Source organism: Falco punctatus (assembly GCF_963210335.1).
Source record: "Falco punctatus genome assembly, chromosome: 3".
Classification (NCBI taxonomy): Eukaryota; Metazoa; Chordata; class Aves; order Falconiformes; family Falconidae; genus Falco; species Falco punctatus.
Genome location: NC_137582.1, coordinates 82,819,729 through 82,839,860, shown reverse-complemented (window position 1 = coordinate 82,839,860; position 20,132 = coordinate 82,819,729). Strand labels below are relative to the sequence as shown.

At 36.6% G+C, this 20,132-nt stretch overlaps 1 protein-coding gene across 6 annotated transcripts in view; it reads left to right on the top strand.

The window, feature by feature from the left end:
- The window catches only part of SEMA5A (semaphorin 5A), a 353,942-nt gene that overhangs the window by 269,424 nt on the left and 64,386 nt on the right, over window positions 1-20,132 (top strand). For all 6 annotated transcript variants that reach the window (XM_080382048.1, XM_080382044.1, XM_080382047.1 and 3 more), the window contains exon 16: window positions 1,557-1,704. In XM_080382048.1, the coding sequence (XP_080238174.1) occupies window positions 1,557-1,704 (148 nt within the window). The remainder of the gene's footprint in view (window positions 1-1,556; window positions 1,705-20,132) is intronic.

Below are 20,132 nucleotides of genomic sequence, written 5' to 3'. Positions count from 1 at the left end.
CATGAATGTTGAGCATTTGGGGTTTTTTTTCCTCAGTTTAATGGTAAACAGCAGGTGAGGTCAATACAAGCTGTTAATACTTTCCTTAACTATATAGAAACACAAAACTAGATGTCACTACCCTATTTACCCCACGCTCAAGTTTTTAAATTTTTATGGAGCTGCTCAGACCTAAGGAGAAATTCTGAATCATAGACTGCAGCATATGTGATAAACCTACTTTTGTATATTACATACACAAATAACATTTTTTCCCCATGAAATTCTGAATGTGCAGATTCCCTTGTAATGAAGAATTAGAGCTTGAGGATCTTGGGGCTTTCTGGAAAAAAAAAGTGGTTGTAGTTATTCTGGTTGAAAATGACAAGTTTATACTGTCATTTCTCTTTTTGTAGAAAATGAATTACTGAAGCATAAGAATCAGTTTTCATTGCAGGAGAGAGTGAAATGATGGAAACTTGTTAGAAGGGCAAGAAGACAGTGAGTTTTGGATGGCCGGTGTAAAAAATGAGGACATATTGTAACAGATTTGTTTGTTCAGGACAGTCAGTAGTTGGAACAAGAGCCATCCAGCTGCATCCATAAAATATTAGAGCACTCCTTCAGGGTTGTGTTTTCTGAGTATCTGTTGTAGCTTTGCTTTATCTGAAATAACAGCCTGGTCTCTTTAAGAGCCCCAGTCACACTTGCTGGTGGCCCAAATCCTTTGGACCTGTGTAGAGGGTCCTTACTAAGCAGCATATGCTCCAGCTAGAGTTGTTGTACGGCACACTCAAAAAATCAGGAATCTTAGGGTTTTAAAAAAGATGAAAAAACTCACTAAAACTTGGCACCCTCCCACATATCTCAATTCTTGTTATAATAATGGCAGCTCAGTAGCAAAATATTCCTGCTTCCCTCAAGAACTTAGTAGGCCTCTGAAGCAGTTTGCCACTCACTGGGAAATCCTTCAAAGATTATAGTAGCTAAAAGCACCCTTTAAAAGATAAAGTAATAACATTATGAGAGCAGTACAGTTCTTTATGCTTAGAATGAATGTTTTAGCTTTTGTTTTACCCATAAATGTGGAGACACTGTGGAAAACAAAAAGCAAGTTTAGATCTCTGAAAAGGAGAGAGGGAGCCTAATCGATGCTTAGCTGGAGACTGATAAAAGACAGCATGCTTGCATAAATGGTTGCCTTCCATTTGGATGACTCACTTCTGCCCCAGATGTATAGCCACAACTGTTTTTAATAAAGTAGTTGTCAACCTTACTTACGTGCTCACAGTACAATAGCATGGTTGTATTGCATGGTTTGTATAAAGGCACTGAATAAAGCAAACAAATGCTTCACCCACGCAATTGCAGCCAAAAATAAAATCTCAAATGTTTAAACACTCTGTGCAGTGTGACAACTGTTAGTTCAGTGCGTTATGAATAGAGAGGGGGCCCTTGTATAAAATATTTCCCTGTACAAACATCTGTCTGAATAAGGCAAATTAGGGACTTTGGGGGGAGATCTTGTCTTGGTACTAAATAGGTTTTTTTTCCTCCTTGTTTGCCTCTTCTCACAGGTACTGCAATGAGCATTTGTTGTGCCCACCTCATGTGTTTTGGACAGGCTGGGGTCCGTGGGAGCGCTGCACTGCTCAGTGTGGAGGAGGGATCCAGGCACGGCGTAGGACATGTGAAAATGGTCCTGACTGTCCTGGCTGCAGTGTGGTAAGTCATTCTCAGCTTTACCTTTAGCAAATATCTACAGCCGTATGCCAAGGATGTCTCTGTCCATAGGGCATCTGTGTATCTCTGTATGTTCTGCACCTAATGTGAACACCACATGTGGTCACCAGAGTGTGTTTGTCTCCATGTTCCTCATGTATGCTGAAATTCACACAGTTTATCAGCCAGAAATGTATATTCAGCTTTTTCACAATATCATTTAGAATATGAGCTTCCTGAGCCAAGGTTGGTGCAGATGTGGATGTGTCCTTGGCATGTTTATAGTGTTTTTTATTTTTATCACCAGAGTACATAGGAACTCTAGCTATGAGCTCAGGACTCCAGTGTATCAGGTCCTGTACAGCACAGAAAAGATAAGTTTATAATCAAAATACATAAGAGGTCAGTAAGTGAACACGGGGAACCACTGGGAAGTGCTGAAGGAAGCTTGAATAGTGATAGTGATCTTAGCATAGCAGCAGCAGAGCAAGTGTCAGGATTTGAAGCTACGGTGGGATAATTTTGAATGAAGTACTTTGTGGATACCCAATTTATGAACACATATGGGAAAGCATATAGGGTTTTTTTCCTGTACCTGAACAAATATAGGTGGTAGGTTTCATGTAATGGGAACATCAAAATAGGAATTGCTTTCTTAAAGGTGAATGAGGTGATGCACAGTGGTATAGGGGTGAAGGAGAAAAACATAGCAGACACATGTAGAGAGCAGGGTGACACATTCACTGCAGTACACTGGGAAGATAACCTTAGTATGAGTATTCCTGAATAGATAACACTATCAAAGCCAGAGGAAAGAATATTATTGCAGGACAATGAGAAACTGAAGGAAAGTCTTAGCAAGTGTAGGTGAACGTCAGAAGATGAACCTTGGGGTGCTGTTTCATGATAATTTGAAATCTAGTGGTAGATTGTCACTGAAGGGGGAATTATGTAGAAAGCATAACCTGGTTGAAAGCTTCAAGTGGGCAAACTGCAGAAGACAGTTTCTGCAGGTGAATGACAGATGATGGTGTTAATCTCCATAGTGATGAAGAATGAACACAGTTCAAAGGAAAAATGAGAGTTTGGTTTTAGCATGTTATGCTTAATGGCCAGGCCTAATATTGTACACTGAGAAACATCTACTCAGTTTTGTTCCAGAATATTAAAGAGGTAGAAGAAAAATATGTTTTTTGCCCCACATATTAAACCAATTTTTACATGCCTTCATTTCCAAGACTAAGCATAATTCTGAGGTTTGTCATCATCTGTGGTCTATTTTTTAGACTGACAGTATTTCAAGACTAAAGAAAGGATCATTTATTACCTTTTTCTAATTTTAAGGTTTTGTGCATTTTCCCAGGTTTTGTTCTTTTTAACATTTATCTTGATGGTAGAATAGCATTTTCAGTAGATTGAAAATGTGCAGCAGGTTTGTTCTTGTCTTTCAGTTGAACTTTAAGAATTAGCCTAATAACTTCGAATTATCCCAAGTTTTCCAAAATATTTGTCTCCCCCTGATGGTATATAATAAAGCAGACATATAGTCTAGATCTATTGTTAAACCTTCCTGACTAGCATAGAAAAGAGCAAAATCTGAAGCTTTTCCATCTCTGTCATCCCTGTTTATCCCATAATAATATTTGTGAAAGAAAGCAGTATTTTGTTTTGCACAAAATCTTCCCATGGTCTGATATGAAAATACATAGCTCTAATTTTTAAAGGAAGCTCCATGAGAAAAGTAAGAAAATCTTTGGTGTAAAAATTTCTTAATTAAAATTGCTTGGAGATTAATTTTACTGGGTTTTGTAACTTATTACCAGTCCTAGCACATTGTCTCTCCTGTGTCATGAAACAGTTACTAGTTCAGCTATGGAAATGTTTTGGAGGGTTGTTTTTATTAATTATTGTGTTGATGGTTTCAAAAAAGGCGCTTAGCTTTGGAGTACATAGTTGGCTTGCTAATACTTGGCACCAATGGAAACCAACCTAAAGTAGAAATCCTCTATAAACCCTGGTGTTCTTGAAAGACAAAGGACTTGGGTGTAAAGTCTATGCTCTCTTTAAGTTTTAGTGAATTTGAACCTGGAAGCTACCTGTCTTGAGTCAAAAGTTTTGTAGCTGTAGTAGGACCTTGTCTGTCCTGTACCTGGAGAAAAAGGTACTTTAATTCTTCTAAGAATTTGTTTCATTAATGTATGAAAGAACACTGAGATATTTTTATGCCTTCTTATAATTGTTGAATGGATGAAATATTTATTTATATTAATACAATGGTAACGAATGAGGAGCATGAATATCAAAAACTGTCTACTTATCAGAGGTTCTTCTGCTTCAACCAAATTATTGTTTTTATTGTTGTAGGTATGTAGCCTTCAAAACAATTAGAATTATGGATTTTTACCATAATGAATAAAGGAGAATTATTGTGCCTTGTTACTACTAATTTCCCGTCTTTACTGGGTTTAGTGATACTTAACCTAGGTGGTGAAAAATATGTACTGAATTTAATTTGTTTTTTAAACCTTTTCTTCTGAGTATCTCAGAACAGTTGGAAAGCTAAATCATTTCAGGAAAAGTTGCAATGAAAGTGTTAGTAATCTACCCTGTCTACCAAGTATCCAGTCTGGAGTAAAAGATGTTATGAGCCAAACTTTCACCAAGTGAATTAAAGGCATAGCTGAGAATAGACTCAGGGACTTAAAATGCTCAATTCTCTTTAAACCATTAGATGATATCTTTAAAAGGATACTCTCCAGGTTTCTTTTTTACTTTCAGTGAGGATGAGCTCTGGGAAATTGTCACAATGTTTGAAAAGCATGATTTGCCATAGACCTTCTGCAGCTCTGTGGTTCAGAGTCTGTGGTCTTTAAAGTCAAGACTTGTGTTTGTAAAAAGTGGGAAAGAAAAATGGGTAGATAGAGTACTGGAGAACAGGTTATTTAGGAAGATAATAAGTATGTTAAGTTTCATTTATGAAAAGGTATTTTTGACATGTAAGAGGTGTGGACTAAATGCTGTCTTGTGGCCCCTTTCAACTAGGCTGATTCTTTGGTTTTAGAACCATTTTTCAGTGGGAGGTCAGGGAAGAAAAGCAACAACTGTTTTTATAAGGTTTAAGAAAGCAAGTCTTACAGCTTGTTTGCCAGCAGAATCAGGGCACCAGATTTATGTTGTAGGAGAACCTACCTCTTCTGTTTTCTAGTCGGCAACCAGACTGTGAGGCTGCAGTATAGGTAATCCTAATCTATTCAGCTGTTTGCATTTGGCAGCTTTTACCATATTCCTGGCTATTGTCTGTGTCCACCTGATGATTTATACCACGTAATTTTTATTGAGCATTTTTCCTTCCTTTTAGTTTGGTTGTATTGCTCTTAGTCTGTAATATCACAGCAGGTGGCTACTGCCTGTGTTTTGCTTTTTGCATGTTTCTCGTCACTTTGTTTCTTGTCTTTATCTGTCTTATAGCAGAAATTAACCAGGGCACTTGAATATTTCTTTTATCATGTCTCAGTGGAGAGTTCCCTGCAATTATCACAACTTTAGCACCTTATAAAATAATAATGATAATAATAATGAATCTTTTGATGCATACAAATATTCCAAAGAGAGAAAAACATGATGATATTTTAAATATGCATCTCTTGCTGAAGTGCAATCATTACATTAAGATAGATGGCTAGAGACTTAAGACTGAAATAATTTACACTGAATATAGAAAACCATAAATCGCTATGATGTGGGAGAATTAGACCACAGAGACTCCTAAAGGTCAAAAAGATGAAGGTTGAAATCAAAATCTGGAGCCATAAGGACCTGTCAAAGTCTTTATGTTAATTAAAGTTAGTAAAGAATGCTTGAAATTGTCTAGTAAGACATAGGACTATCACAGCCAAATTTAAGAGCAGCTAAAATCTGGTAATAGAAAGCTTAAGTGGATCATGAAACAGGTATTACTCTCATGTATTCGGGTGATACATGTGCTAGAGAAGGAACTGTGGAATTCTGTGGACTGTGCTAATACGACTCAGAGGACAAATATCTTCAGATTTTACAGCGTACTCAGATAAGTTGTACATTTGCTTCAGAAAATGCTTCTTTTCCCCTGAGAAGCATAATCTCAGTTGAATTTGCCTCAGGCCAGTAATAAAAAATAACTTTTTAAAAGAATTATTGCTAGAATAAGAAATCTAGTTTGAGGCTGAAGTTGAGGGGCATACCTTGCATATATTTGTGTTCTCATTTCAGTTATGCTAACATATGCGTCAATTTTAGATTTTGCAATGGGAGACTAGTAAAATGTATATACCAAAACAAAGCATGCAGGGTTTTGCTATGGAGTGAAATAAAAGGAGGAATTTTGTTTATTTCTTAGAAATAGTTGCTAGTGTTGCATTAATCTTTTTTTATTATTATTATTTCAACATTCCAGAAGTGTCCTGAACACCGCTGAACACAAACTTTGGGAAAAAAACCCCAACTATCTGTATTCTAAAGTTTCTATTATAACACAAGATTAAAAAAAAAGTATTGGTAAAGAAAATGTCAGAAATCTTTTCTTTCATTAAATTTTTAAAGGGAATTTGAAGATGGAAGGTTTTCAGAATACTTTATCCATCAGAAGGAAGAGTCTGCCTTTAAAATATTTGCCATCTCACAAAACAAACTCCAAATGCTAGTCTAGAGAAAAGGGACCAGAAGAGAAGAGAAGATTGTTAATATGTTTTTTTGATGGTTCTTTTTAAAGTTTCCGTTTGACCTCTTTCTTTTAAAGAAAAATAAAATAATGCATCTATTGCAAAAATCAGAAAACATACTCATAAGCATGAGGTACAAAAATTGTACTTTTTATATGACATTTGCCTACTTCATCCTCATTTCCTTTTTCAATCCTTTTTTTTCTGTCTATAATGTAAACACCATTGATTATTAGCTATTTTTTTTGTATGTTTTAAAAGGTTAGCAAAGTATGTCTTCTTTTGATGCTGCATATGCTATGGTGATTATAAGAATGCCAAGTAATTAAAGAGAGTAAAACAAACAAAAAAAATCACAAGTAACAGTTTCAGAAAATGCTAACACATAATTGATCAACGGTATATGTGGTGCCCAACTTTGTCAGTAGAGTTATTAACTTGGCATGCATAGTCAAGGTAAAGAAGAAATATAAACTGGTTGAACTGATGTGCATATATATCCAGATGTCATGTGTTCAAGGTACTCTTTAGCTACAAATCCAGCGATCATTTTCCTGTTTTGTTTAATTTTGAAAGAGAGTTTAAAACTCTCAATAAACTGCAAAGTTGTTTGCTTTGTTGCTTAAAACAAAGCAGTGTGAAGCATCCATTTTTTGAGAAGCATGTAATTTCAAAAATAATTATAAACCAAGAAATAAATCTTCAGCTGCTGGAAAACCGTTCCTTCTCCACTTCAAGCAATTCAGTTCAACCTGTGACAATTGACACTGCCTGCAGTTCTGTTCTGAGGTTCCTATAGCAAGCTCTTTCAGGAACTTCCAAGTCATTTACAGCAAGTTCTTTTGTGGACCAGTGTCATTTGGTTTGAAATCTCTCTCAAATCTAGTTAGAATGGTTCTCCAAAGTGAGTATTCTCACATTCAAGAGCTTTGCCTTTGACATATGTGCACTTGATTCAGAAGTCCAAATCTTATTTAAAAAAAAAAAAACCAAAAAAAAACAAAAAAACAAAACAAAACAAAAAACGGAAACGATTTTATTGTAACTGTGCACAAACTCTCGTTCTTTCAGGGTTTGGGATGTAGGTAATAGCCAACATGTCACTCCAGGTCAGGTGATAGCCAAGTGTTTTCATCCACTTAGAGGGTTGTATTGATCAGATAGGAGACCTGACCTTCTACATCCAGAATTTGCCACGTTGGTTTCCTAAAACACCAAGCTCACCAGAGTGCATCCTGTTGCAGGTACTGCTACTTATTGTGGTTTTCAGCAGCTGCCATGCTGTAGATGTAGTCTTTGTTATTTCTTAGATGCAATACCTCACACCTGGCTGTATGAGGCTCTGTGTTTGCATTGTGATCATTACTGCATCTGGTAACCACAGAAAATAGAAGTATCTGAAACCTTCTTCTTTCTACACCCAACAGGCACTGCATTGGGCTCAAGGGCTCAGCATTATGAGACATGAGCTTCTACTTCCCTTTGACTAGGCTTGGTTTTTTGAATATTAATGAGAAAGGAGAAAGATTTTTAGGAAGAAAGGATGTCAGGTGCTGAGGTTTTGTGCTGCACCAATGTTACAATGAATTAATGAGTGCTACTGAAGCTGGAGGATATTTCCTGGGGAATCAAGCTTCATCCAGCCAGAGATTTTTTCATTGCTGTGGACCTAAAACATTTAGTTATCTCTGGAGAGAAACCCATAACTCTCATTGAACACAAAAATTCAAAATAAAAAGTAGTAGGCATGGTTTTAGCATAGTTTCATCAAGTAATAGGGCTTACAGGATCATATTGTAGTCTGACAGGTATTCTTACACTTGTGCCTATTAGGAAGGAACCCACTCCCCTATTACAACTGTTTGACTGGAGGGTAGTCTTAGATGACGACATGGAATTGAAACAAGTTGCATGAAAAACAGTGGCCCAATAAATGATGAAATATTAAATTTGTTCCCACTTTGAGAAACAGAGTTGCAGCTCTGTCCCTTACTTGGTCCAAGTGGCATCAGGTGCTGCTCTATGCGTGTACATGTTAGCACACGTATAGCTTGTGACTAGCTGCTGCACGTCTTTTAATTTTTAGCTGTAGGATGCAGGAGATATTGGAAGGGGAAATGAGAAAAGGAAAAATTTAAAAGACTTGAAATACAAACTTGTAGGAAATCAGGCTTCATTAGTTCCCGTGCTTATGCATCTACTTATTTAGCTTTATTTGATACATAAGTAGTATTCCCATGAAATCAGAACTGAAATAAAAAGGGAGAACCGTTAAAAAAAATAAATAAAAAATTAAAAAAGATGTTACAGAGAGACTTCAGCAGACTCAGGGAATGGGTGATTTAGTGGCAATTGGAATATTTGAGGGAATTTAAGCCAAATAAGAACAACAGATATAACATCCAGTGTTTTTACCAATCATTTCTGGGAGGAAGTTTCTTCCTATTCTCCAGCTAGCAATCACAGAAGTAGGATGCAACAGATGATAGCTGTCTAGTAGCCCATCTAGTATTTTCTGTACTGTCTCAGAGTCCTGGCTCAGCCCAGTAAGGGCCCTGTCTTCAGTTGCAACCAGTTCTCGGTGCCAAAAAGAAGGCAGGGAATAAGGTGAAAACTATTTAGGCAATTTTGCATATGCAAAATAATCCTTCTTGACTCCTGAAGGCATGTAGCTGAAACTCAAAATATGACAGTTGGTTATAGTAATTGCTACACTATAGAAATACAACAATTTATAAAAGATAAATTTAGGAAGGAAGAAGAAACAACAAAATCCCAGAGTACTGGAAAGTCTAAAGCTGTATTTAATAAATTTTTTTTAGTTTTGTTTTGCTTTTAAAAAGGAACAAATATATAAAGGGCTTCTTGATTGATGGAGGTAGAGATGGGCTGATTCACCTGATCTCTGATTTTCAAATTTCTGAACAACTCAGTCCCTTAAGATGTTACCAATATAGATGACTAAATACCTTTCTAGCATTGTTCTTCAAGAAGATAACAGGGGCTTCTGACAATCAAAATGGAGCAGCTTCAAAGTATATGGTATTAAATTTGTGATACGGTGGTACAAAAAAAAGTCATCATTAAAGCGATACACCAGAAGAAGGTATAGGAATTAAAAGGTAGATATAGCTAACTGGACATAGCAGTGGGTTGTCCTGGCCAGGGTAAATGTCAGCTAATTGGGAGGTTACTCTAGATTTCCTAAAGGAATTACTTTAGGCAGATATTACTTAGTAGTGTTTTTAGTGATTTTGGCAGACAAAATTGGTTTATGTTTGCTGGTGACCTGAAATTGTGGAGCATAATCAATACAAAGGTTGATTTGCATGTCATATAGGAGGCACTAGATATTTTGAGGGGTAAAGTAATAGTAGTGAAGTGAGTTGTGTCATAATTGCAAAGTCGTAAACAACATAAAGTTAACAAAAACTCCTGCTCTCACCTTGAAGCATAGTGAGGAACAAGACAGAAGAATGACCCTGTTGCATGGGCTCTTTATGGAACTAGCTATAAGCCAGAAAAGTTGTGCAGCAGTGAAAAACGTAGATTCAGTTTCAGCATCTGGGATGTTTCAGCAAGGTATTTCTGGTAAAGAAAAAAAGGTAGTCTGGGGATTCATATAAACTCATATAAATTTCATATCAGTCTCAGAAGGCATGACTGTAACAGTCTGGACTGAAGCTCGTTGAAATCACACTTTGTTTCACATATTGCAAGTAATGCAATTTCTCTACCACTGCTGTTATCTTCAAAGCTGAGCTTATTTTGAAGCTGAATTTATCTGACACCATTGGATCAATGACTGAAGTCACGGAAGCTCATTATAATTTCATCTACAAATTTTCAAAGTCTCTTCTGTTACAAAGATATGTCTTTGTAACTATGCAGAAACCTTTATTTTACTGTAAGCAGTTCAGTAACAATCTTAAGTTATTGTGCATTTGCAATCAAAATGGAAAAAAAGGTTGCATGAAGCATGGCATTGACAATGACCTCAGAAATATGATAGAGCTGTTACATAAAATTATTCTGTAGCCACACTTACTGTTCCTAAAGGATATGACAAATAATGGAAGTAAGCTGAGCCCTGGAAAGTGTCCTAAAGAAAAAAATTGGAATTCTAATAAGTCAGGGTAGGCTGGGTTCTAGTGTATGAAGGACTAATATATAAATTAATGATAGGTTTAGAGAGGGAACACTGGCATTTTTGTGCACTCTGTCTCATGATATACTGAATTTTAAGGAAATATGAAGCCAATTAAAAGAATTAATTTCTCTCCAGGGCATTGTTAAATGATATAGAATCATAGAATCATTTAGGATCATCAAGTCCAACTGTTAACCCAGGACTGCCAAGTATAACTTATTGCAAGAAACTGTTGAGACTTAAATCTCAAGAATCAAAAAAACCCTACACTAAAATTGTGCAGGACATCAGGATGAACTACAGTTGTAATATATATATATATATATAAAACCAACCAACCAAACAAACAAAAAAAACAACAACAAACAACAACAACAAACCAACCCTAAAAACATTTAAGGTAGCTTAGTAAATTACATTTTAAAGTTTTAAATATTTTTCTGAATATTAACAGTCAGATTGGCAGCTGTACTCTGGGCATTCCACTTATTTCTGTGCTGACCTTTGATGATAACCAGAAACAGCACCTCTGATCTAGAATGGCATTTTCAATGTTCCTTTTTCTAAGTGAGTATTGAATCAGCTTGCAACAAATTGTCCCTCTGAGTTATTTTGTTCCTTTTACGTTTAGCCACCTCTAGTTAAAATGCTACAGAGCAAACACAGTAATTGTGTTTACACATTTTATACCAAAAAGTGTGCTCACATCTAGACCTGGTGGTTAACACGGAGCCAAGTGTTGTTTCAGTGTTCTTCGCTTTGACCTCAGTAAACTGAGGGACAGATGAAGCCTGAATAAGCAATATGTGCTGTTGCCATTATAGCTTCAGAACTGCAGCAACTGTTGAAGAGTGTAAGACTGATTCGTTGGCTGAGCTAATTGGAAGCAGTCCTTAGCCATCCAAGTGCAATTAAATGGAACTCCATCCAAATTAATTATATTTATCTGCCGGCTTTTGTTTTCACTTAGTCTCAAAGCATTATAGTAGCTTTTGATTTATTACGCTGTGGAAGGATTTTGCTTTTTGTTGAAAATAGGGGCAGGCAGCTGTATTCTTGCCCAGCTTATTTCAGGTTAGGACATAATTAAAAAAAATAATAAAATTGAAGTATTTATTAATGGAATTATTAAAACTGCCTGGTTTTCGATCCTGGGTTGATTCCCTCATCACTTCCACATTCAGGTGTTGGCTTAGAAGACTTTTGCACTAATACTACAGCCACCAAATAAAAGGCATTAAGTTATTCAAAGCCTCTGACATTCATCTTGAACAATCATGTTCACAAGCATTAAAAAAGGCAAACATACATTTTCATTGTGTTTATTTATAACTTATTTTGTATCTACAGGATGTTGTGACTCAGTCTGTTGCAGCATTCTGAAATAATAATATTTAGGCCTGAATATTCTAGTAGGCGGGATTGTATTCTTCACGTCTGAGAATATAAACTCAAACACTGAGCTCATTTACCAGCTTACACAGTGATTTGTCCTTGCTTGAAGGGCAGAATGTATTTTCACAGTCTCCCTGTCAGGACCTTTTATGGTACTTGAAAGCAGCATCATGTTGCATATTTCTGCCACAGAAATGCAGGTGAAAATAAAATTATTAATCCTGCAGAGTCCAGAACAGATTTTTCTCTCATTCAGCAATACTTGTTGTATCATTTGAAACATCAGAAAGGTGAATGAGTTTGAAGTCATAAAAATAGGCCTTTTAGTTTACATTAAGAAAATCTCTAACTTTGTTACTTATAACAATTTCTAGTGTGACAGATCAGTAAAGCACTTACTACTTAGTGAAGATAAAGGGGTTGGTTTATCTTTTGTTTGAAATTGATGAAGCCCCTATGCAGACTGGGAGTGGTCCAGAAATAGGTCAGCCCCAAATTGTAGTTCCTTGCTTTGTCAGAGAGGCTCTAGAGGGAGAAAAGCAGCTGTAGATCATACCTTTATTTTTCAGCTATCTAATTCAGAGAAAGGACAGACTCACTTTGATCTCTTTCGGATTTGAATCAATCTCCAGAAGGAAAAGCGGAAAAGAAACAACAGACTTGATATGCTAACTCTGCTAGCAATTTAATTGCATTTAAAATTAAGAGGAGTTGACCAGGTCCTCAGCTGACACAAACTGATGAAACCCTGTTGATTCCCTCTAGGATGCATGAGAAAATGTGCAGGTTGCAGCATGACATACTGATCTCCAAACTGTGAACTTGGAGATCCTAAATGCCTTCATGGTCCCTAGCTCGGGGTACCCTCACTGGCAGCTCTTTGTGCAGTTCATCCTGCTGTGCAGGTTGCCAGGCGTTTCTTCCTCAACACGCCAGCTAGGAGGCTGCACAAGTATTGAGGAGAAGCAGGCTTTGTCGGAGATAACACCTGAACATCTAATTTCCTTCGTGGATTAGAGAGGAAAAGGAAACTTAAATCTCTCCCTAGATTCTATGGTACTACAGCTACTTTGCCAGTTATGTAGACTAGATGGCCAGGCAACAGGTCAGATACAAGCCTGTTAGGTAGCCAACATCGGTGCACTGCTCAACATGGTTCCCTTCTGTGTGATTGCTCCTTTACTCACAAGCAATCCCATTTGCAGAACATGAGGATTATTTACGAAGGTAGCGGCAAATTCCAAGATTCTTTATAAAAAGCTATTTACATGTCTGTGCTTGTGAGGACGTTGTATATGGCTCATATCTGTAATGTGGGAGCTTGGATAATGTGGCTTTATCAACTTACTGTTCCAGTAATGACATACTACTGTGGATGTACCTTTTACTTGCAAAAATGTCATTTCCCACAGCTGAGTTTATTCTGTCCGCATCCCAATCAACACAAGCTATGTGAAAAACATGAGAGTTAGTCAATAGACCCACGTCTCTGGGTGTTGCCTGACTTAGCTAAGTCTTTTCACAGCCTTGAATGAAATCAGCCAGCAGAAGTCCAGAGAGTGTATCTGGCTGTTACTCTGTCTAGAAATCCAACACCTATAATCCTGCTTTAATCTGAAATGAAGTATGTTCCCTCTATTTAAAGCACGAAAAGTGATTCCGTCAGAAGTTTCAAAACGTTTCAGGCAGTTGCTCACGAAAGTAGCAGTATACTATATGCTTTCACATAGAAGCATATAACTCTCTTTGCAAATTCACTAAGATCCTTATTAAAAATAATTAATTTATTGAAAGGCTGATCCAGAATCCCCATTCACATATTGAAGCATTTGTGTGAGATAGCTTGGCAGCATGAATATTTTGTTAAAGAGGGTTTAAAGTACTTAGAAAAAGAAGTAGTATCAGTGCGTATCATCTTATTCTGAAATGGAGGGCTAAAAGGAATATTAGACATATAGTGAAATCTAGCATCAGCAATTTGGTATGAAGTATAAAAATGATCCATTACACAAAATGAGAGAAAAAAGTCAAAAGATGGATTATAGGAATTAATTCATCTAAAACCTTGCTGGGGGTCTTATAAATGTAATTTTTTTAAAAAAGTAAAGAATGCAGTTTCATTTGGTGTCTTTAGTTAAGGAAATGTTTTCACTTCTTTCTTCTGTTTTCAGAATGATTGGCAATTTATTTACTGGATAGTTTTCTAAGTAAAACTGAAGAAGTGTAATGATATGAGATGCCCTAAGTATGAAGTCAAATCTGACTTTCCATGATAGTCCCGAAATGTCAAGAAAAACTAACTTATGTTGCCATAAACTTCACAGAAAGAAAAATATGTATGAGCAGAATTTTCTGTGTTGTAAGAGGCAGGGTAGGGTGAAATGTGGAGAAGAAAGGAAAATAAAATCATGAGAGTGCAAGATTTAAAAAAGAAGTATTTGTCTTTGCTAAAGTCACGGAAGGACTTTGCCTAAAATATCAGACAAATAGAAATGGAATTGGACTATTAATCTTTTGCCTCTGATAAGGTAGGCACCCTTGATTATTTGGGGGAAATTTATTTATGAGTTTAGTTCTTAGAACTGCATTGTCCCTGCAGTACCAGCCTGATACAGTGTGCAGTTTCTTAACTGTATACTTACCCTTTCCCTTTTCCCCTGCAATGCCCCCTTCAAACATTTTCCTGAAAGTAGACAGCATATTCAATACTACAGTGCTTCTCATGCTGTTCAATATATTTAACCACACAGGTCCCAGCATAGACCCATGTTGGATACCTTCCATTTTGAAAACTGACCATTTATTCCTCTCTTCTATTTCCCATCTTTTACGCAGCTAATTATCTGTGAAAGGATAATGGTTTTTCTCTTAGCTTGTGGCTGCAAGCTTCCCTAAGAAAGTTTGAAAGACATTGTGAAATGTCTTCTTGAATTGGAAGTAAACTGTATCAGCTTACCTCCTATATCCATATTTGTTGACTTCTTCAGAGACTGATGTCTTCATGGCTTCCTTTAATAATAATATTTTTTAAAAAAAAAACACCAAAACCCAAGGTATATAATTTTGTTCTCCAGTAGATGTATTTGTTCATGTATCCGCTAATTTCATGTCATGATTTCCTCTGATTTTGCCAATTCAGATGGGATGCTCATTGTTTTATAGTTCCCCTGAAATTCTTGAAGTATTTTTAAAAAAGGTGTTTACCATCTTCCAGGTCTCAGCAAGAACCTATGTGCCACTAGTATCAGTTTACTTTTTTCTGTCTCCTTAGTTATATTCTTTGGTAACAGTTTTTTTTTCTTTTTGCCTATTTGTTCCACAGCCTGCTGTGGTCTTGCCATTTATAAATGCCCCTTCTATGCCCTCATAATATACTGGGCCTATCGACTCTGCACCCATCTTTCTGTCCCTAGTATGCTTGAAATAGGATTGAGCTTAAGCTTTTATACCTTTTGAAATTCCACCTTGAATTCTTTTCTGGTCTCTTTTATTGTGTTTTTACATTTAATATGCAGGATTTCATGAATCTTTCCATTTACTTTTTGTTTGTACACAGCTTCAGCTTTTTGAAGAGTGGCTTCATGCCTTTGCTGACCTTTCTCTCTTTACTGGTTAGTTCTGATGATTTTTTTGCTCATCCTCAGATTTCTTGATTGACAGCAAGCATTTCCTCTCTGCCTCTAATACCGTGTCCATGATGAGCTTCCCCCCAGTAGCACTCTGCTGGTTCATGTCCCTGATTCAGGTCGCTCATCCATAGTTGTACTGAACTCAGTTATCTTCTTTGTTCATTTCTATTGCAGAGAAGAGGTCAGGGACTAGTCCCTTAATACTTTTCTCTTGAGTAGAATCACCTCCCAAGAGAGCAGAAAGCAGCAAAGAAAATTCTTTTATGCTTCTCTGGGGAAAAAGAAAAAAAGTTGCCCAAAATACAGTAATTTTTGTCACTGTATCCATACTTCTTAACCTCGGTCACATAAACCAGGAACCTAGCCTGATTACTCAAGGATGAAGGATGAGTTCCTGAAGGAGACTTGTTTGGAACTGCTGAACTGGGCAAACTGAATTTAAAAACCCAAAGCACCCTCTCCCCCACACTTGCACCCTGATAAGCATATCATGGCTATGAGAGGTCAGACAAGAGGACTCAGAATCTATGAAGTTTTAAAGTCATGGAGAAAATACACCTTTTGGTTCCTGTAGCTTTTCAAAAGCGTGTTATCCTTCATACGGACTCACAGACATGCAGAGTGGTTTTTGTGCTTGATTGTCACATCTAAAATGGGCCCCATCCAAAAGGCATTGAAGTCAATTTAGTCTTCCTTTGATTTCAGTGGCGTCTGGGTCAGTCTCAGACTTACTGTCATTCTGACTGCTTTTTAAAAAAAAGATAAGGGCTTGCTCATAAATGGATTCCCAACAACCAAGGAATTGGTTAGCATTGCAATCAGAGATAGTTTTTATGAGTTGGATGAAAGTGGCTTTTGTTTGTTGGCTGGTTTAATTGTCTTTATAGGCATCTTTTTCCCTCTACAGAGTTCAATAAGTATTGCCAAGATTTTTTTTTAAAAAACTAGCTTAATAGTGTAAAATTGTCACTTATCAAGATCCAGTAAAAAAGATGTCCTGTGAAGCTTTGAAGTTGCCATGATCTTTTAGTGAAATGCCATTAAAGGCTGTGGGAGAATGTACAGTCCCTGATGAATTCACTTTCCGACTCTGTAAATGCACAAAATCAAGTACTTACTCATTGGAATAAGAAATGCGATTAAAAAAATAAAAGCTCCAAACCCCACAGCTGGAGCACAGATGCTAACAAACATAACTTTGAAGCTTCGCAGATGATTTCGAATACAAAGCTGTTCCAATTGATTCCTTCCCTACATTTTCCTTGGAAAAATGTTAACTGCTCTGTGGTTTGTTTGTTGGTTTTTTTAAGTGGTGAAGAGATTATACAAGTTCATAAAGAAAGGGTTTTCATAAATGGATCCATTCTTATTTGATTCCGTTAATTAAAGTTAACAAACCATATGTCCGTATATTTTTAAGTGTACAGTACAAACATTCAGGGCTTGTCTGGATGTGAGTTTTGATAGGTATGTTTTCTGTTTATGCTCTGATAGTATAAACTTTTCAGAGTTGAACCTTCAGGAGTTTTCTATGGCAGACGACTAGTTTTTTTAACCTCAGACAAGCAGATAGGCCTTTAAAGGCCACCTCTAAAACTTTCTTGCTAAAATCTAACAGTGGAGTCTAACTTTCAGTTAGTGTTGGTGTTATGGAAGGTATGTATCCATATATATAGGTATATCTGTGGTGTCTTTTGGATTGTAAGTAGGTGTTTTTAAACGTGTGTGTGCTCAGGACATACATGATAGTTGAGCATATTGTAAGCTTTTAGTAAGAATCAAGAGCACAGCTGTATCAGGAGTGAAAAGGACATCCGTGTTCTGGGGACCAGCTTAATCCGGGTTTGTCTGGGTCGCGGCCTGAGGTAAGAGATACTGAAGGAGAAGGCTACAGAACTGACTGCAAAATGGTTAAAGGGACTTTTTAGCTTTGACTTGACTGAATCGCTGTAATTCATGCTGGGGTCAGGCTCTTCTTTGGAGAATGCGTATGCATCTAGGTTTCATGAAAGCCATTTTGTTGTGTAGAGGTGACTTAAGAGAAAGAGTGACTTTACCAGTTTCAGTTAGTGGCTTAGTTCACGGTATTGTTCTCATTTCTCTTATTTTGAATAGTACCAATCATTACGTGAGTTTGGGATTATTTCAGTCATCGAAAACAGCAAAGTATGAACGACATCTATGAATTGCTGCCATTAAAATTGGCATCTCGGTCACCATAAGTCCTATACAGTCCCAACTATAATTGAAAACATTGCATAACAGGACTTTCAATCATTATATTGGCAGTATTCCAGGTTACACGGGCAGATTAGACAAAAGGCAGCATTAGGAAACATAAAGGTTTATCTTAAATAGCCTGTTAAGTAACAATGCTGTTATTTTCTGATCAGGAACCAAGGAGCAATAACTGTAATGCCCATTGTACTGGAAGACATCTTCCTGACTTTCTGAATTACGATGTCCCCATTTTCTTTACCCTTAAATGGTGCCTAGGGCAAAACAGTGCACATTCAAGGATTTAAAGTACTGTAATTAATGTTAAAGTGATTTAGAGGAAAGTATTCTCAACACTTTTTAAAATTCAGATCATTCTGTAAATAGTCTAAAAATTACAAGTAAATGTGGGGAATATGTATTGGTGAAGGAGAAGCAAATTAAACAGCTGGTAGTGTATGACTGAAGTGGAGTTTTACCTATATTAGCACATCCTACTAGAGCTGAATTGTGCAAGGACTTCTATTGCTGTTCTCTTCTCCCCGCTACCTAAAATGTTTTAACTTCCCATGCAGTTTTTTATTTGTAAAAATCATTATATGCTAGGTCTTCACAACATAACAAATGACGTGAATAATTTCACCCTTCTCAGCAAAAAAAAAAAAGAAGATAAGGGACACTGTTTTTCACTCACCACTGTCCAAGCCTTTGATGGGGTTGATTTGTACTGAGAAGTGTTGGAGCTGAACTTCCCCCTTTCCTCTGCTAATCTGAGGGCCAGTGGCTGGCTGCCTGCAGATGAGAATCAGGTAGCTCTACCTGATTCGGGCCTCATGCTCATTCCTTACATTATGATTTACAGTATTCCCCTTGGTGCTGGTAAGGATTCCTTTCTGTCACTTTTCTTCACTCCAGCACTGAAATGACATGCTATGAATGAGAAGTCTGGTTTTGATTCTTTTCTGAAAATGGTATGTAAATGGAAGCTAGAAGCTCTATGGGAAAAAAAAATAATTAAAAATGTCAATGTCTGCCTTACAACAATCCCCAGGCCTTTATGAAAGCAATCCAGTATTACTCAGAAATAAATTTTAATGCTTTTGAGTAGCTCTCTCCATTGTTATCCCAGGTCTCCATACTAGATTTCCATTTTACAGTCCTATCTGCATCCTCCATGTTGGATGAGTGTAATTACAATATAATCACAATCAGGGAGGCCAGGATGTTCGTAGGTCTCTGCTGATATAACATGATAACAAAGATTAGATATGGAGGACAGAGAAAAAGCCTTCCAAGAGGTCAGGGTAATAGTTGCTACATCTTACTATTGATTCTTCCAAAGGCCACCTTTAAGTCTCTGAAGTAAACATTTGTTCCCTCTTTCCTGGACACTTAAGACTTTTTAAAATATTGTGCTGAAGAGATTCATTTGCAAAGCAAAAATAATCTTTATTTTCTGATCCATAAACAGAAAAATGCACCATAGCTCTTTTTCTCCTGTCAGTTGTAAAGATTGTTTTGCATTTCTGCATTCTGAGTGCCTCTACATTTCTTAGCAATTGTCTTTGCCACTGGTACTCACTACTAGAAATACACCTGCAGAGAACAAAAATCAAACAGAAAAGTAACCAATATTGTTATCAGTTCAGGTTCTTTATATTATTAATGGACACAAGTATTCATACTTTTCCTCAAACTTAACTCTGCCCCACCCCCCACCCCCAATATCCTTTCCCCCATTTGGGATGCTTTCAAGTAATATGTAGGTGGATTTATTTTGTGCTTATTTGTCCACGTATATTTTGACCCAGGACATCTGAGTTTGTAGAATTTGAAAATTTTATTTTGTCCAACAGCATCTGGATTTTTGTTTTCCATTTTCTCATTTAATTTTATAGTTCTGAATTCAAAGGTACTGGTGGCAAATCAGTTTAATATAACTGTTGATAATGGTAGAATCTTTATCACAATAACAGCAAAGAATAATTTTAGAATTTTTCTTTTAGATTTAAAAAATGACAAAGTCGCAAACTCAGGAATTCCAATGCATGATCTAATGACAATAATAGAATTAAAATTGTCCATGCAAATTTAAAAATACTCTTAACCATATAATATTTTAGGATAAATTTCTTGCAGTCAAGTTAGAGAATAGATTGCTTGGACTCCTACCAGTTTATTAACACTCACAATCCTGTTACAGGCAAAAAAGAATACACCATTCATGCAAAGCCAAAAATTTATTCTTAGTCTAATTACAGTCTCAATGGTCATAACAGTCATAATAGCCTTATGCAGGTAACATAAGGACACAAACTTTTAGTCTCCCGCTCTTGCTGGTGT